This window comes from Centropristis striata, chromosome 22 (genome assembly GCF_030273125.1).
Source record: "Centropristis striata isolate RG_2023a ecotype Rhode Island chromosome 22, C.striata_1.0, whole genome shotgun sequence".
Lineage (NCBI taxonomy): Eukaryota > Metazoa > Chordata > Actinopteri > Perciformes > Serranidae > Centropristis > Centropristis striata.
Window position 1 is genome coordinate 5,396,510 of NC_081538.1, and position 19,690 is coordinate 5,416,199.

The window sequence follows — 19,690 nt, forward strand, 5'->3', positions numbered from 1 at the left end:
CATTTTCTTTTGCTGATTTTCTGGAAATTCCGTTAAAATGTACACTACATGTGGATGGAAACCTGGTTATAAAACAGGGAAAGATGCTATCAATAGCAGAAATGTGGATAAAGTTGCAAACTTTTTCGACAAGTCGTTTCTCAAAGGCATTCATGTTGTTGAGTTTTGGATGCTGATGGAAACATGCTGACGCCTTTGGTTGAGTTAACTGTGTCTGAAGAATCAGAGAAGTCCCTTTGTCTCCGTTCACTTCAAACATTTCTGAGCAGTTTGACCAACAGACAGTCGTTACAAAGGAAGCATCCATGGATACGAAGAGATTGACAGAAACATATTTGTCACTCTCACATTGTCAAATAAAGCAAAAATGTTTTTAAAACTCATCTTTCATAGACATTTGGGAGTCGCAGGTGTCCATTACTGTGACTGGTTAGTGTTGCAGGAGTGAGCTCGTGCTGACAGATTGTAGGCAGATGTCTTGGTCTCTGTAGCGCAGCGTAGAAATGGATTTACTGTAGAAAACCGCAGTGAAGACAAAGCTGCATCTTTAGTCACACTTATCCAAATGTGTGTGTGTGTGTGTGTGTGTGTGTGTGTGTGTGTGGTCCCATGGAAAGAGCAAACTCCCGCGGACCATAGATAATGCATTTTTACGCCTTTCTTATTAGTCACAGTGTGTGTTTTTAAATGTGTGTGTGTGTGTGTGTGTGTGTGTGTGTGTGTGTGTGTGTGAGGGAGACAGAGAGAGAGAGGTGAGGGAGCGAGTGTTTTTTAAGAGAAAAAAGGGAAATGTGTCAAGAACAGATCCTCATTCTGTCATGCAGTAGTCCCACCTGCCCTCCTCTCTCTCCCTCTTACTGCCTTTGTCTCTCTGCCTCCCCATCCCTCCCTCTCTCCTTTTCCTCTCCCTCTCTCTCCCTTCACGTCTCTTTGATTTGTTTTCCCTCCAAATCCTCCAGTTATTTTATTCCCTTCCCTGTCAATGCCGTTTCTTTCTGTGTGTGTGTGTGTGTGTGTGTGTGTGTGTGTGTATGTGTGTGTGTGTGTGTGTGTGTGTGTGTGTGTGTAAGCCTTCTCGCTGTCTTTCTTTAAGCCTCTCTGATGTACAACAGCTCCTTGAGGGGAGCTTTTCTCTCCCTCTCCAACACACACACACACACACATACACACACACACACATTTATCCTATGCACCAGCTTTAACCTATTTTCCTAACGCTCTCTTTCTCGCCCTCTCTCACTTTTTCCGATTCTCTCTGATGGTCTCTCGTCCCGTCTTCTCCCTCCATACTAAATCATTCATATCCAGTGTCTCTGACCCACTTCCACTATAGTTTAAGAAACACACACTCACACACACAGCTTTCAAAAAGATTTTGCCAAAAATCCTGCTGTTCTCAGTGTGTTATTGTATAATATCTAGCGGGCTACTTTCATCTAAGTCGTGTCAGTTAAAGATGAAAACAAAGTTTCTATCAAATCAGGACCTGGCTGCTGTCCTGACAGTATGCTAATCACCTAATAAACAAGTAAACTTTCCAGATCAGTAAACACATTTTGCTTTTTGCCGTTGAATAAAAGCCTTGCGGGCATTCTTGACTGTAATTCCAGATAATCATTTTATTATTATTCTGCATTTTCAACCTACTATTATCCCTTTGATGTGTTTGGCTTAATGTAGCCCTCGAGAGCAATTTCAGAGTTTTGAATGCACATAACAGCTGCGGTAGGTGTCGATCATTTTCTCTAATAACTCCTGTTATAATCTAGTGAAACTTTGTGTTGGCGCTGTTGCAGGAGGGAGAGAGAGAGAGCAGCAGTAAATGGTTTACTATAAACCAATGCTTTATTGGCTGTCTCTGCTTTGATGCTGCACACATGGCAGGCCAGCACCAACAAATGTTTCATAAAACCTGCTCTGATGTGTGCATTCACTGGCCTGTGTTTTCTCTTGTTGGGCCATAAACCAGTAGAGTGTGTGTTTTGTGTGTGACACTGCTAAATGTAAAAAGGAGGCCTTTAAAGGTATAATATGTCACTTTTCTGCGTTAAAATGTCTAAAAATAAGAAGGCTGATATAACATATTTTCCTAATTCTATTCAAGGTCCCTTACCATGCATTTAGTCGCCTGTCAATGTTATCATATTCTCTTACTGCATGTGTCTTCTGGTTGTCTGCCAGAAGCAGTCATAAATGTACTTTTCATCCAATTTTAAGCCCCTTTTTTATGGCACACTATTTAGATATTGGTCCGTTTTAACTATATATTTTAACCTGATGAAGGATTTTAGTCATCGGACGTCTGGATCTAAAGTTATCAGAGATAACTGAGTTGGCAGCAACTCAGCTCGCAACCTTTACGGAACGTCCCATATCCGCCAAACTGTGTTGGAGAAACACTGATTTTTCATGTGAAACTGCTTTATTCAATGTTTTTATTGGTTTTAATCATCTGGTCTGCTTCTTTTTTAGAGGAGTAAACCTCTGCTGATAATTTGGCTTTACTTTATTTATTATATATTTTGTGTATATGTGCATATGTAAAGTGTATGGGTGTTAAAAGGTGTGTAAAAGAGAGGCCCCCAGCTTCACTTTTTCTTGCTCGGTTTCTTACTTCTAGCTTCTTCTTTTCCTCTCTCCTCAATATTTTGAGCTGTGAGGCAAAGCAGCAGTTCACACCTCAGTAGTGTATATGTGTGTGTGTGTGTGTGTGTGTGTGTGTGTGTGTGTGTGTGTGTGTGTGTGTGTGTGTGTGTGTGTGTGTGTGTGTGTGTGTGTGTGTGTGTGTGTGAGGTAGAGAGATATATACAGAAAAAGTGAGAGAGAAGGAGTCAGCTCGGTGCAGATGAGAATAGGAGGCCCAGTGCTCGCTGGCTGTCTGCCCCAGGACATAAGCTGTCAGCTGGGAGAGAAATACTACTCTGCAGGGCCCCACTCTGGAGACTCTAAACTAGTAGCTGTGTGTGCTGGTGTGTGTGTGTGTGTGAGAGAGAGAGAGAGAGAGAAAAAGAGAGAGAGACCAGGGAGAGAGGGAGAGAGAGACCAGAGACAGAAAGAGAAGCAAAGACAGGAGGAGGAATTAGAAATGGATTTAATTCTACATCCCCACGTACAAGTAGATTATGCACAGTCATGAACACCAGAGCCAGTCCTAGAAGTGCATGTGTGTGTGTGTGTGTGTGTGTGAGAGAGAGAGGTCTGTCAACCAAAAGCCACCTAATTATTATTATGAAAAGAGAGTGTTTAAGGAGAAAGAGTGAAAATAAGTTTCCCTCTCTTCTTGAGCATAGATTTCTTCCATCCATCTATCTATACTCTTCTCTGTGTGTGTGTGTGTGTGTGTGTGTGTGTGTGTGTCTCTACCTCCAGGCAGCATTAGCTACCTCTGAAAGCCAGCTGTGCCCTTCTGTATCTCCTTCCTCTCATTCCTCCTCTGCTCTCTTCTCTCTTTGAATCCACATTTTTTCTTATATGATTCAGTTATTGAAAATATTTAAGACAATCTTTTTTTTTCTCCTGACATCCAGAACAGTGAAGACTGTGGACAGCATTCATGATTAGGAGCTAATTACATGCATTGCACATTCATACAGCCCTTGCATGATCCTTAAAACGAGAATTTGTAGGACATTTATGCTGAGTTTCAACTTTTTTCCATTTCTGTTCAATTTCTTTAAGTATGAGACAAACCTGCAAATGCTCCGAATGGTGGAAAACATATTGTGTTATTAACAGCTGTAACATTAAGTGCTTACATTCGTCAAGCTTAGACTGCTTACTGTATATTCATCTTTTGGCTCTCACTGACAAATCTCAGTGTTTGTGCTTGAAGGCTCATCAGATGTTTTTGCATGTTGTAAATGTCCTTTACCTTCCCCCGGGCAGCCCAGCTGAGGCTGATGTGACCTCAGCTTGTATCCAGATCACCACATCTCTAACTCCCTATAGCTTTTGTCTTTTAAGCCACATGTGTTGTGAGCTGTGACCACCTCTTTCCAACATCATATCCTGCCCTGACAGGCTGCCACTGCAAACTAGAAATAACCGTGACATTAAAAGGATAGCTCAGATTTATTGAAGTGAGGTTGTATGAGGTATTTATCCATAGACAGTGTATTACCTGCATTAGTTGGTGGTTTAAGCTCTCACACTTTGGAGAAGCAGGCAGGAGTACACACTGTAAAAAAAGATAAACAATAGCTACTCAATAAAATTGAGGCAACAGATTGCACGCAATATTATTAATTAAATCTAACTACGTTACAAGTTGAGTTAATAACAACTTAACAGGAAGTGCCTGTCAATTAAAACTAATTCTATTGTGTTGGATTCATTCAAAAATCTCTTGATTTAGAATTACATACACATAAAGATTATATTTAATGTGGTCAAAATAAGTAGATTCTATCTCAAACATTTTTATATTAAAGTTACTTAAACTGCCTCAAAATCAAGGATGCATTTATGTTTAATACATCGAAATGACTACAGAATAATTTATTACAGTGCAGAAATGTACAACTTACTCAGGTACAGAAACAATCTTCTGCTGTAGATGGAGGCAGCAGCAAAACATGTTTTAGCCACCTCAAAGAAAATCTATATCAGTATATAAGTATGCACTTTATGTGTATTTATTTCTTACTTATTTTCACTGCTTTACCTTGCCGTCAAACGGCCTTGTTTAATTTTATGCAGGGGAAACTGAACTGCTCTTGTCAAAGCCACCAGACTCCTTTGATAACAACAGTAATTTTACCTCACACAAAACAGAAGTTGCTGGCCTGGCACTGCTTCAATTGTTTAGCTTTTATTATTGTGTGACTTTGGTGTTTTAAAGGGTTGATTTGGAAGTCGCACAATAACACACACAAACTCAGTGTTGTGTAAGCCAGCAACTCATATGTTCTGTGAGGTTAAATTACAGTATTTGGCAATGAAGTCTGGAGGCTTTGAAGAGAGCAGAGAGGGATACAACTGCTTCAGTTCCCCAACAGAAAAGGCTGTCTGATGGCAATGTAAAGCAGGGAAAATATTCCCAATATAGCACACACTTAAGTGATATTGACTTCTTTTTTAGGTGTCTTAAATACATTTTACTGCTCTCCCTGTCCACATCAGTACTTAGTTTAGCTTCTTTGTCAGTACTCCTGTCTGCTTCTTCAAACTGGGGGCGTCGGGGCATACAGCCACTATTTAAAAAATCTGAAAAAATCCCTTTAAATCATGCAAATCATTGAGGCTGTTATGCTTTATTTCAGCTGCTGAAACTGAGAAATTTAAAGTACACTGTCTGTAAAATCACCGAATCCCATTTGAGACAAAAGCAGGTTCTTTAATCTTCTAATCAGGCATCTAAAATCTGCCCTGTCCAGATCTAATAGCATAAAAGCAGATCCAGTCCCCATAAATGGCTGTATAATTTTATATTGAAGTCTATTTCATGCACTGGGCTAAAATAGTCTGAATTTGCTTTGTTTCTTTGTTTCCGAACTCATTAAGTCTTCTTTTGTTTAACGTAAACCGAATCGCATAGCTCTCATGATTACAGTAAATATGATTACCACATTTTTCTTAATCCCCTGTCGCCCGCCAAGTGAATCTGCTGGTTTCACTCGCCTCAAAACTCATTCTCAAAATTGGTCAATGAGGTTTGGAAACCTCTTCCTCAAACTCTAGGTCGCATTAAACAGTCTGAACAAGTCTTACATGTGGCTCCCTGAAGCCCAGCATGTAGGGGGAAACCTCCACACACAGAAATGAGGTCGAGCTTGACACGCACCACGTCCTACAGGGGTTAAAGAGTAAACTCTGGCATCCTACAAGCAGCCTCCTGTGTAACCAGAGCAGACAGTGTCACAGAAAACAATGGAGAGCTGCTTTGTTCGGTCGGAAACAGAGAGCAGAGAGAGAAGGGATTATTTCTAAAATAGCTCTGTGTTTGTCTTAGACGGAGGCTGGCCAATGTCACACTGGACTGAATCTACTTCACACACACAAACACACACACACAGGGACACACACTCTTCACTGTTACACACACACATGCTCAGGATAAAGCCTTTAATACACGCAGACAACTTGTGAACATTCACACACACTGAAATATATATAAGTACATGAGCACACACGCACCTACAGAGAGACATGCTGTCATAAACACAGACATACAAATGTCACACACACACACACACACACACACACACTGTAGACTGCAGTGGAGGGTGACAGCATGGAAGAGATAACGCAGCACACAAGGGAAGCTGCTTTGGTGTGTGTGTGTGTGTGTGTGTGTAGAAATATGTGAGTGATCTAAGACCAGGCATTAGTGTTTCTGATAAAGTGAGGGGCCTTAAGTGGTTTTAGGAAGGAGAGAGCCCCCGGTGTGTGTGTGTGTGTGTGTGTGTGTGTGTGTGTGTGTGTGTGTGTGTGTCTCAGCGTGTCGGGGTTAGGGTCAGGTGCCTGGTGCGTTTGTGTGTATCTGCTTACTGTCTGCCTTGTCGCCACCGCGATGACATCATGGCACACGACCACCGAACAACGGAAAGAATGCCTCCTGTCTTCTTTACAGACGAAAGAGAGAGAGAGAAGAGAGGAGGTGGAGAGATAGAAGGAGTGATGAAGGCCGGGGGGAGAGGTAAAGAGAAAGAGATGAGAAACGCAGGGTGGGCGAGAGATACCGGTAGTGAATAGGTGAGAGAGAGCCTGAGAGGAAGTTGGAACGGAGTTTAAATGGAAACTTGTTAAATTTTGAATAACCTGTGAAATGTTCACATAAATATATGACTGTTTTATTACTCAGGACCATTACTGTATGAAACACAATAGTGATTCAGCCTGTTGGCAGATTTCTCTGTGTTTTACTGTGTTTTTTTGTAAAGGCTCAGGATAGCCAGGGTTTCCTGGTGAACAGAACGTGATTTTTTTATTTTCTGCACCTGCAATAGAGGATTGTTTGTAAAAAAACAAAAACAAACGTTTTTTAAAAACCTGACTGTATCCCTAGGTATTACTGGAGGATTCTGCACCTTATAATATACATCCAACACCAATGTTCAGTGCAAACTAAAGTAATGGTTTCTTGGAACTTAAACAGGTGTGTTTGCACGTCCAATTTAAATGCTGAAATTTGAGATGTTAGTTTTGTATGTAAACCATAACCAAAATCTTTCTTAAGTTGCCTAACTTTACGCATATCTTAACTACAGAGTATTTGTCAGAAGCAGGATCTCTCCATAACCTCCTTACTGTAGTTGTCATGCACATAAAAAAATAAATGTTGGCAATCAATGTAATGTGGCGATTTGCCAAATCGTTAACTATCAAAGTTCATCTTCTCTTCTTGAGGCATTTCAACTTTTTTGCCGCACAACTCGTGATGGTGAAAATCGACATTATGTGTTAAAGTTGTTCGTCCACATGCCCCATTCCTGAGAACGCAATATTTTAGGACTGGCTGGAGGGAATGTTTTCAAATTTGGAGACTCTTAGATTGACTGACTGATTTTATTTTGGAGGTCAAGCTCATTGTGACATCACAAAACAAATATTTGGCCATAAGATAAATGTGTAACAGGATAAAAAACGATCAAGTGGTGACATTTCATATCACCCTTACAGTGACATCATAGCACTGCAAAAACACATTTTTCTGCCATTATTCAACACCATAACTCTGGAACAGAAGGGGTGATTGTGACCATATCTCACATTTTGTTGGATACTGAATTGGTGACACTAATCCTGGATGCCAACCTTAAAACTATCGTGATTATATAGATCTCCTGAGCTGGTTGCATGTTTTATATTTTCTTATATTTGGAGCATTGTCTGCTTACATGTGTCTGGACACAAAGTTGGTGGAGGCGTACTTTACAACTGCAAAGCTGTAATTCTATTTTTATTTATTTATTTTTTTTAGCTTTTTGAGTGGCACCTAAACAAAAAAATCCAGGACGAAATATGCCATGCCACTGCACACAGAAATCGACAAATCTCTGGTATGTCTTGTGCAAAAATGCCACAACATCTAAAACAAAAGGTGTTGCCAAAATAAGACAACACGAAGATCTGACAGAAAGCTCTTTAATAAGCTTTTACTCTGTGCTTACTGTTGGTAGACCTTCCTTTATCCTACTGTGCCCTCCATATTGCTGCAGAAAGGAAAGACTTAAAAGGAAAGTTACAGATCTAAGGCTGCATTTCCACTGGGAACCTTCCTCCTCGCTGTGCTGGCTGCATTGTCTTTGTTATGTTCAGTGGTAGGGACCCAGTGCCAGCAGAGCTGAGAGCATACTATGTTTTTAAGTGCCCTCTGACAGTAGAATTATCTAAAGATTTAGCAAAAGAGAGCTGTACTTGAAACAGATTTTAATGATCACATAGTAACAGCAGTAGCCACAACCAGCACTTGTCATAAGCATGTGTTTAGCTCTGCAAGCTGAGAAGGCAAAGCACAGAGTGTTTTAAGTGTGTGTGAGAGAGATGAAGGGAGAGCCATAGAGAGGCCCAGAATGAGACGAGTGCATCTGGAATAAATATCATTTTATCACCGGGGTTTATAAGCGCCGTGTGCTGGCAGGTAACTCTCAGATATGGTATAAAACTAGACGCACTGTTAGCTTTAACAAGACAAATGTTCCATTAGCCTTCCTGTGTATGTGAGTGTGTGTCTGTGTGTGTGAGTCACATACAGTGTATGAGTGTTTTGGTGAGAAAGAAAGAGAAAGACTGTGACAGAGTTCCAGTCTCTCACAATCTAGAAGCAAGGAAATGTTTTTTTCTGATAAAGAAGTCCAATAGCTCATGTTGGTTCAAAGAAGTGGTTCCCAACCTTTTGGTCTGAGGTAGCCTACACCCAAAATCACATACCCCTTTATCAATTCCCAGTGTATGTTTCAAATGTTCAACACTATTTGTTGTATAACAGTAAATATTGTTATTTTTTCCAGACAGTTGGCTTGTATCACTACCTCTCCTTGGATTGAAGCTAAATGTTTCAACTGTTTAAGATACGTTTAGTGAATCATTTCAACTATGTATCCTATAACTATGTTACTTTCAGCTCATTATTAAAACTGTTAAGTCAGTACTTTTAGCTAATTATTTCAAAATGTAAACAATACTTTTAGCTTATTATTTGAACTGTTTAGTCAGTACTTATACCTGTTTATTTCAGCCAATTCTGTAATACTTTAAGATAACTACTTAGATAATTTCTCTATTATTTCTAGCTACTGTAGTCATTAATTTTAGCATTTATTCATTACATATTGCTACCTGTTTTAACTCACACACTCCTACAAAACTGCAACTTGTACTGTTCAGGTGTCACAAAAGTTAATCATAATTTCTTTCTTTTTTTTAATAAGTTGAGTTGCTCCACAATCTTTCCAAGAACCCCCCAACATCAGCAGAAATAGGTTTAAAGTCCTGGTTATGTCCTGGTTTAATGTATTGAAATGGTCACACTCAGCATTTTGGATCCCTAAAAATGAGCAGGGGCTTGTTGAAACATATATTATAACATCATATGATATAAAGACACCCTATCTTTAATATTTAAATGTTGCATCCATATTCACAAATCTGAGGAGTCTAATAGGGACCAGACTTGCCCAGGGAGTCAGTCTACCAACCCAAGCCTCGTCTCCCTCGGCCCCTGCTCCTGACAGGATTGCTTAGGTAGAGATGCATGATGGGACACTTGTACACTGACAGTGTGGTCAGTGAGGTTGACCAAAGAATCTGTGGGTCCTCACACAGTCCAAACATGTAATCTGTCTTCATTTAGACACTCTCATCAATGCATTCCTCACTGCACCACTGTGTGTGTGTGTGTGTGTGTGTGTGTGTGTGTGTGTGTGTGTGTGTGTGTGTGTGTGTGTGTGTGTGTGTGTGTGTGTGTGTGTTAGAGAGAGAAACCATGTAATTGTGTGTTGAGTAAAGTGAGATTGGAACCAAAAAAGGCATGTCAAAAATGTATATTAAATATGCCTCTGTTTGCGTCAGTGTGGATTTGCGTGTGTATGTGGATCATTGTGGGACTGTGTGTGTTTGTATCTTCATAAATGCTTTTCTGTAGGTACAATGGTCAGAAATATGGTTTAATAACTTAAACATTGGTATCTACAAACTGAAAGATTAATTTATTAACCTGATTGCAAAAACAAAGGTTATGTCACAAGCGAAATTCAGAGAGACGGACAAAGAGGGAAATTATTCGTTGTTTTGTTTGCATCGTGTGTGTGTGTGTGTGTGTGTGTGTGTGTGTGGGTGTGTGGATGTGGTGTGTGTGTGGCCAATTTTTGCGGGGGGGAAAAACCTTGTGATTTAGAATTATCTCTGGAAACGGGCAGAATTCCGAGAATTCAGAGCCTTGGGTGTCCTCAGAGACGGCTCGGCCAGATCTGTGGCTGATGGGATGGATGGGATGCGGCTTGTTGCTTCCCGAACCACATGGAATGCTATCTATCTGTCAGCCCAACCATCCAGGCAGGGGGAAGAGATGGAGACAGACATAAGGGCTGGAAAGACAGAGAATAGAGAGTAATACCTGTATGAACAAAGAGTTAAAGCTGTGTGTATTCATGTAGTTAAATAAAGTTAAAGGTAGCTGATTAATGCTATAGTTGCTGGTGTAAAGAAGCAAGGAAGAAAGAAGGTCCTCACCATAGACAAAATGGAAACATCTTGATTGCATGGTATGCGTCACACTTGACCACCAGGAAGACCCATAGTTTTGCGAAAATACACCAATTTCCTCCTCCTAAATCACCAAGTGGCGCCCGAAATTAAGAGGACTTCCCTCCACTTGTTGACAAACCATGGGTCCACCATAACATTAAAGTACACCCAAATTAGTATCTGGCCATGCAGATAGTTTTGGTTTTCATTGTCCGGATTTAAAGAGAAAATCCAAATCTCTTTTCTGTCTCCACCCTAATACAAGGGAGGTGACTGGAATTTGAAAATAAGGTTGTAAAAGTGACATTTTAAAATTTTAAAAGGAACATCTTGTGTCTGTTATTCTGGAAAACCCACAGACATTTGAATCAGGTTTCAAGAAAAGGTTGTTGTTGAATAGCTTAAATGTTTTCTTATGTTGGGAGCACAACAAGTCTCACCAGGTCCATTATACTGGGATGGAGGCAAAACTGGGAAAACTAACCAAATACAATATAATTGGCTGGATATCAATAAATGTAAATGAAAAAATGGGTTTCTGGGCACATTTTTGGGGCAGGGATTGACTTTAACCCCCGGCCACCTGCCAAATAACACAATCACTCCTACTGGCCAGTTTGGTGGGTGGCATTTATTAAGTCATTGGTATTCATTGGTAACAGAATACAGACTTTTTTTTGTTTCAGAGGCTGTAGCGGGCTCAAATTTAAAGATGTACTGAAAACCTGCACGATAAATTAATCTTTAGATCCCCAGCTTTCAGAGGACATACCACTTCTTTTTGGCATATATTGTTGACCTGCTATCTCCCCCTAAAAATCTGCTTCCCACAACCCGCAATTCAACAAAAAAAGGTGTATAAATAATAACACCAAGTATTGGTGTGCATTATAAGCATTTGATTGGACCTGAAAAATGGTGAACTCTGCATGGCTATGGTGAAGCCTGAGGAAACTTGTGAAGGGTGTGAGAGGGGTTTTTTCATTCAAAAGGAGCTTCACACACAACCTTATTAGAGCTGAATATTTAATGGCTGTTAGACATTTTATGTAGAGTTGATTTGGGTGTTTAAAGCTCTTATTTAACAGCTTATGGGTTGTAAATTTAGTTATTCAAGTAAATTGTAGCACACCATAGTCAGCTTTCATCAAATAAAATCTAATTTCCTGAGTGGCTTTTAACTTTGGAAAATCATTCGCCACAGAGTTAATGTCGAGCCCTGAATTTGGGTTAACCAACCGTTTATGGTGCCTCTTTAATAGCGATGACTGAGCAAGTAAAAATCGTTTTCACTAGTGTCTTTTACACCACATAATTTTGGTGTTGAAGTTGTGAAATTCAAGCAGCTCTCGCTGAAATGTATGTCATCGACGTGTTCTGGCTTTAATTCAATCAAATGAATTTATTTCTGGTGTTGCTAACAAAATGTATGATTGTTCTCTGTTTAGGCAAGAGGCGCTGCTGGCAGCCATCAGTGAGAAAGATGCCAATATTGCCCTGCTGGAGCTCTCCTCATCCAAAAAGAAGAAAACCCAGGACGAGGTAGCAGCTCTGAAGAGGGAGAAGGATGGACTGGTTCATCAGCTCAAGCAGCAGGTAGGATTACTGTGCACACATGTACCGAGACATCCCAGTGGACACTGCCCGGAAAGTTTTTTTGGTCAGTTATTTAAATGAGAGGAGCGGAGATGGAGAGGAAAAAGTGTGGAGAGGTAAAAAAGGGAGCACAGGTGAGGTGGCAATGACGAGGGGAGCAAAGAAAACAGGAGAAGCAGAGAGAAACTGAGTCCAGATGTGACCGCAGTCCTCCGACCACTGAGGGTAAATTTAGGATTAACCTACCCCTCCCACACACACCACACACAAACACACACCGAGTTCAAATGCTCTACAAATCTCCGGTGACAACACTTTCATATGAATTTTGTATTTATTTAAATGTTCTGTCCGCAGATACACACACAGCCTGACACGTCACCTCGCTGGTATGGATACACCTCACAGAACACACATACCGATATGTACACACTCACCCAGGCCAAAAACAAGGATATAAACATGACCAAATGCCTCTGTGGTTCCACACAGAGGTCTATTCACACACTCGGAGACTCACTCACACACAGTAAAGGTTCTCGTGGGTCTAGTGAATTAACCAAGCCCTTAGTGGATGAGCCTACTGGGAGTTTGGTGGATTTCTTCTTCTCTGGTCTCCTGTCTGGACTTGTTTCTTCTACCTTTCTGTCCATATCTTACAAAGTTATATTTGGGCCATCATAGGAAAAACAATGTTTACAGGGATAGGAAGGGAGGTACAATTCTGGGGAAAAATAGATTTGATAAAACCCCTCACGGATTGATGGGAAAAAACTTGAATATTCTCTGAGATTATAGAGGCAATATTAGCAAGAATAAAAAACTGAACTCCTCAGTATATTGGAGACACTGGCGTAACAGTTTATTTTGGTCGGTCTGAAGGTCATCTTTTTGTATTTTTTGGTTTCTGTCATATTTTTGTCTGCCGTGTAATTTCTTTATTTGTATTTTTTCTGTTTTTAATATCTGTCTCCTATGGACCCTGAGTCTTGAATAAAATTTGATTGATTGAAATTCTCTGGAATTAAATTCACAAATTTATTAGGAAAAAAATCTCAAAAAGTTTAAAAAAATATATTTTAGCTTCAATTTTCAAGGTTGTGCCTTGACAGTAAAATTGTGATTTCAATATCTTCTTGAAAATGTATGACTTTAATCTCAGAAACTCCCAGAATAATAACCCCCCTCCTCCGGCCTCCTCTGTCCTTGCTTATGTTTTTTACTTAATTCCTCCATGAGGTATTTATTTGATGCTCAAATCCTGGACAGCTCAGACTGCAACAGCAGATGGTTTCCCCAGATCAACGTTAATAAATAATTTGATACATAATAAGAAGGTCAAGAGTCAGAGGTTCGGTGCTTAACCTTCCTGCTGCTGGCTCTTCATGTACGCCAATTAATGTGACGACATGCATACAGATAACACGGTTACTGAAGCCGCTTTGAGATGAGCTTCTTGTATGGTGTGTTAAACCATTAACCCACTCAGCTCCATACAGACATGCACCTCACACTAACAGCCAAACACAGACACAATAATACCACCTAATACATCAAAACTAAGAGATTGAAGAGCTTAGTGTTCACTTCGATTTCCCTTGATTCACACAGTGTGAAACTAAACCGCCGCTCACGTGATACTAATGGATTTGTCGTCTTCAAAACCGCTCAAACAGATAACATGTTGCAATTCTTTTGTTGCAGAAGATTTCCAGTTATTGAATATTGCCAAAAATCCACTCAATGGATAGAATAAGCTCAAAAGGATTCAATATCATCGACACACACAGGAGAGAGGAGAAATCAAGTGCAGGTGTGTGTGTGTGTTTGAAGAGAGAGAAGCAGGAGGTGTCTGACAGCGGCCGTGTCAAATGAAGTCATTATAACATGCATCACTCTCCTCTCTCTCCCTCCCTCATCCCTCCATCTCTCTCTCCGTCCTATTTGAAGTCATTTATGACACCTCAGGGTCTCGAAGGTGGTTACTGACAACACAGAGGCTCTACTGTCTGCTGTGTGTGTGTGTGTGTGTGTGTTTGTGTGTGTGTGTGTGTGTGTGTGTGTGTGTGTGTGTGTGTGTCTGTGTGTGTGTGTGTGAGAGAGACAGACAGAGAGGGGTTTTGCTGCCCTCCTGTTCTCTCTTTCTCTTTCTCTCTCTCCATTCTCTCTCTGGTGTCATAATTTTCAGTCCCTTAATGATTGATCACAGTCGAGACTCCCTCAAAATTCCTGTGTGTGTGTGTGTGTGTGTGTGTGTGTGTGCGTGTGCGTGTGTGTGTGTGTGTGCGTGTGTGTGTGTGCGTGTTCGTGTGTGTGTGTGCGTCTATGTATGTGTGTGTGTTTGCAGTGTAACTATCAAGTGAGTTGAGGCTGCTGTAGTATTTTTAGCCCGCTCCTTCAGTGTGACATATGCACACACTTTGCCACTGATAACCTGACTGACAGACGGACGGTAACAAAATCATAAGTATAAATCGGTGATGAAAGTGAGCTGTGAACTCTGGTTTGAGAGTTTCAGGCCAACTATGGCAGGTGTTAACTGAAAGCAGCCTTTTGAGATTTGTAAAGGAGTAAAATGTGGTGCACTTGTGATGGATAAACCACACGAGTAGTTTTTAAAAGTCTATCTGGAGAGTTTTTTGACAGCATCACTTCTCACTCGACCAAGAGTTTAGAGGATAAGATCAAAGTGTATAATCAGCCCCAGTGATTAAAATTCATTTTGAGACTATAAAAGCATAACAATAACATATGATTACCATAATTCCATGGCATTTAAGTGCACAAAAAGCTTACTTTTAAGCAAGAAAACCAAGTTTATATCAAGAAAAGCTTCATTGTGTTCATACAGGAGTTAAGTATGTTGATGACAGAACAAAGATAACCATATTTAGTCCAACACGACTGATAAATTGATGGATACAAGAAGGGAAAAGTGCATGTACCTACATACACTACTGGTCAAAAGTTTTAGAACACCCCAATTTTTCCAGTTTTTTATTGAAATTCAAGCAGTTCAAGTTAAATGAACAGCTTGAAAGGGTACGAAGGTAAGTGGTGAACTGCCAGAGGTAAATAAAAAAAGGTAAGCTTAACCAAAACTGAAAAAAAAATGTACATTTCAGAATTATATAAGTAGGCCTTTTTCAGGGAACAAGAAGTGGGTTAACGACTTAACTCTATGGAGTCTTGGGCTATTTTGTCCATTTTTGAATTATTTTCATGTTTTTGTAAGTAATTTTGTGTCTTTTTTGGTCGTTTTGTGTCTTTTTTTTGTCATTTTGTGTCTTTTGGTGTCTTTTTTTGTCATTTTGTGTCTTTTTTTGGTCATTTTGTGTCTTTTTTTTGGTCATTTTGTGTCTTTTTTAGTACTTTAGTCCAACATAATATGTGATTTTGAATCTTTTTTTATTATTTCAAAACACTATCATGCTCAATAAAGAATTTTAAATGTTGCAAATGTGCATTCATTTCAGAGTACACTGAGACATTAAACTGCATAATTTTCAATTAAATTCTGGAAAAGTTGGTGTGTTCTAAAACTTTTGACCAGTAGTGTATATGAAACACATCTGTGCGTGTTAAAGAATACATGTGTGTCCCTGACGGTGCCTCCTGTGTTTTGCCCTTTGACCCCGAGCTGAAGTGCAGGCAGGCGGCTGTAGATCAAGGTGACCTCAGCTCTCTTCACTCCTCTGCTGCTCCAGTCTTTCTCATAGTCTACTTCCTCTTCACTTTGGAGAGACAGAGGATAAAAAGCATGAGAGGAAAAGAGAGAGAGGGAGAGAGGGGTTATTGTTATATTTTATGAAATGGAACAAGAGGAAGAAGAGGGGGAAGGTGTGGAGGATATACCACCATCTGCATAAAGACACATGTGGTTAACGTTTACAGGTGGTGTGTGTGTGGCTGTGGCCTTGGACATTTTTGGACATTTTTTCCACACCTGCGTGGCTGACACTTGGCTCTAATGTGGGCATATTGAAGACTTTGGCTCTTCATGTGATTGGCTTTGGATAGCTCTGTAAGATGACGGTTTAGTATTTTCCAAATTCCTGGTGAGGTGTTATTTTTCTGCCTAACCCAATAACAATCTTAAATGATATTGCAGAAACACAAAAACACTAAAAGTTGGGAAACCTTGAACTTACAGTAAATCACAGATCCAAAAAGGGTCAAAACATGCTCATAACTCTAAAACATAACCAGACTTTGTAGTGGAGACTTTGAGTCCTGTGAATGAATGAATTTGTGATTGTGGGTTTTAATATAGAAGTCACTGCACACTGTAAATAATAATAAAATCGTAAAAAATAAATAAACAAAAGACTAATTTATTTAAAAATACAGATAATCCACAGTAAATATCTGTATTTGAATATATATGTAGAATTATTTTAATATGATAGTTAGTGGAAACTTACCAGATTGCCAGACTTGTTACTGTTTTTTATTTATTTATTTATTTTACATGAAATTTAAAATTTTACTGTGAAAAAAACTGAAAATTGCCTCAATTTTACATGATATGTATATGTTTTTTATTTTTTTTTTTTGTATTTCTGCATAAAATTCACTGTTATTTAACATTCAAGATCATTAAGCAATTAATTGAATATTTCCTGTAAATTCTGTATGGTTAATATTTGTAATTAAAGTAATAACGGTTTTGCACTTTATGTAAAATTATACAGTAAACTTCTGTCAAATAACTTACTCTTTTTTTTTTTTTTACAGTGCAGAGGTAAACAGATAATTCTGATATTCAGAACAAAAGTCTCAATTAATTATCAGTTTATCAGTGAACCACTTAAAATCTGTGACGCGGCACATTCACATGGGATAAGCAAAGTCTCTATATCACTCAAATTTACTGACATTATCCTCCAGATAAGATGTTTTATTAAGCTGTGGAGTCTGATAAAAGGTAGAAAAATGGGTTTACCACTGTCTGCCCTACATGTTATCCAATTCTTTGTCTCCAGGTTTCACTCTTCTGATGGATTTGAGTCTGCTCTTTCTGTGGATGAGTCTCCAAGCTGTGTTAGCAATACGAGCCGCCTGAATTTACACCAAAAATGCTGTAAAAACGTATAAAAATGCCAACGCAGTCTGCATAATTCTTGACTGAGAAAGAGGCAGAAAAAAGTCATGGAGAAAACATGTAAGAACCCAAAAAATCGAACCAGAAACCACAGTGGAATTTTAACTTGACAAATTACAGACATGGCAGATTAGAATGTGATTAAGATCAGACGACCACCGCAAATATTACAAACCACTAAAGGGTCCCCAGGTAATACTATTCCCGTGTGAATTAAGGTGACATTGTCCATCAGCCTAACTCCAGTGTGAATAGGACTTTAGTTACATATTATGCATTCTGAAAGTCCGGAAAATTCTTCAATAACTTAATTTTGTAGCGTTTTTCTATTAGAGTCATTCCTTTGTCCCTCCATTTACACACTGAACTGTTCATCAGTATATGTTTATGATTATCAAGACGTCTCCGGTTACTGTCTGAAGTGAAAAAGTGTGGATCTAATCTAATTTATTACTCCGGAGAGAATAATTCCCCTCAGTGCTCAACTCAGTCACTTTCCATTGTCATTTGTAATTTTCCACTTATCAACAAATTTCTCTTCTTTTCTTGAAAAAAAAAAAGAACTAATCTAATTTTTATCATGATGAAATAGTTCTGGTCCAACCATGACTCAGCAACTTTTCATTATTGATAATTGCAAAGATATCAACAAAGGTTCTTCTTTCACCACTGGAGGGAAAAACGAAACAATAATCTGATCTAATATTCCCCAGAGCCTTATCACGATGAAATAATTTTCTTCTGAGCATGACTCAGCATTTTCCCCTCACTCCACTCCGTGCTCATTTGTTTTTCATTCTGTCCGTTGTCAGCGGGTTACAGCAGAGCCGCAGGAAGGATAGATGGAGTGGAGAAGAAGGAGGGAACAATGAGAGAGGAGGAGGAGGAGGAGGAGGCAGAGGAGTGAAATAATGGTGTGATGATTAGATTAAGTGAGAAAGAGAGAGTTGGCACAGAAACAAGTGAGCTGAGGTCAGCATTCCTGACAATTAGAGAAAAGGGGAAGATGTAAAGAAAGGCCAGCGAGGAAGAGGAGAGAGGAGGATGGGGGGTGTTAATTTCTTCCTTTCCTGTGGATCTCTTTTGTTCTTTTCCTCTCACCTTTACTCACCCTGCTCTCTCCTTGTGCCACTTTTCTCCTTGCTCACCCCCTTTCTTTCTTCTTCCCTCCACCTCCTCCTCCTTTTTTGTCCTCTCTTCTTCTTCAGTGTATGCACTGTAAACCCAACTCGTTGTTTCAACTTAAATGTTTGAGTGTCGATGCTGCAAAATAATTTTACGTCAAGACAACAAAGACAACGGAGTTAACTCAAATGAATCTCACTATTTGACTGAATATTTTATGTGAGAATGACTTTTTGCACAAATCTGTCGTATTGAAAAGGAAAAATTAGTTATAATGACAAAAAAGCAACATTGGGTTTTACAGTGTGCTTTTAGGGGTTTTGGGTTCAACAGCATTAAATATGAATAAATAGAGAAGAGAAAGATAGTGGGAACGGGTGGACTGCGGGGACACTGGTCAACCAGGGGCTCAGGCAGGTTTGAGCTTATAACATTCAGTTGTTCCAGCTTACTTAAAAAATATCACTGACCCTGTTTCCATTTAGCAGCAACATCCGATCTGAATGAACTGAACACAAGTGGATTCCTACATTGGCATCCAAATACGACTGGTACCACACATTTGTGCTGCTCGTCTTGAAAGCTATGGACGGTGACTACGTTCGAATTAACACTGAACGCAAGATGTTCATATTAGCCTTTGGTGTAAGCTAATGCTTGATCGTATCCATCATATTTCAATAAATAAAATTAATTGAATGATAAATCAAGTCCTAAGGTGTCAGGATGGCCGAGTGGTCTCATGGATGACTCCTTCCTGAAAAAGGGACTTCTGGTGGCAGAATGGAGTCTTGGGTTCAAATCCCACTCCTAACAAAGACTCAGCTGCAGGTTTTATCCATGTCAATTAAAAAAAATAGGTGTAAAACAAGTTTTTAATTTAATATCTTCATGCATACATCAATGTTAACCTTTATACACCCTGTGCTTGAGCAACAGCCAAAAAGGTGCTGTCAAGATCAGGTATGATAAGAAAACTTACTCTTCAAGTGTCAGGATGGCCGAGTGGTCTAAGGCGCCAGACTCAAGGACTAGCTCCTTCCTGACCAAAGGGACTTCTGGTCTCCAAATGGAGGCGTGGGTTCAAATCCCACTCCTGACAAAAACTTTAGCTGCAGGTTTCATCCATGTCGATTTACAGAATAGGTGTAAAACAACTTCTTCTTTTAATATCTACAG

The 19,690-nt window shown here is 39.5% G+C and overlaps 1 protein-coding gene and 1 non-coding gene across 4 annotated transcripts in view; both read left to right on the forward strand.

Moving 5' to 3' along the window:
* The window catches only part of LOC131960413 (ELKS/Rab6-interacting/CAST family member 1-like), a 164,998-nt gene that overhangs the window by 106,226 nt on the left and 39,082 nt on the right, over positions 1-19,690 (forward strand). For all 3 annotated transcript variants that reach the window (XM_059325627.1, XM_059325628.1, XM_059325629.1), the window contains one exon: positions 12,135-12,282. In XM_059325627.1, the coding sequence (XP_059181610.1) occupies positions 12,135-12,282 (148 nt within the window). The remainder of the gene's footprint in view (positions 1-12,134; positions 12,283-19,690) is intronic.
* trnal-caa (transfer RNA leucine (anticodon CAA)) lies at positions 19,503-19,613 on the forward strand. Its single transcript has 2 exons — positions 19,503-19,540; positions 19,568-19,613. It is a non-coding gene; the product is annotated as a tRNA-Leu (tRNA).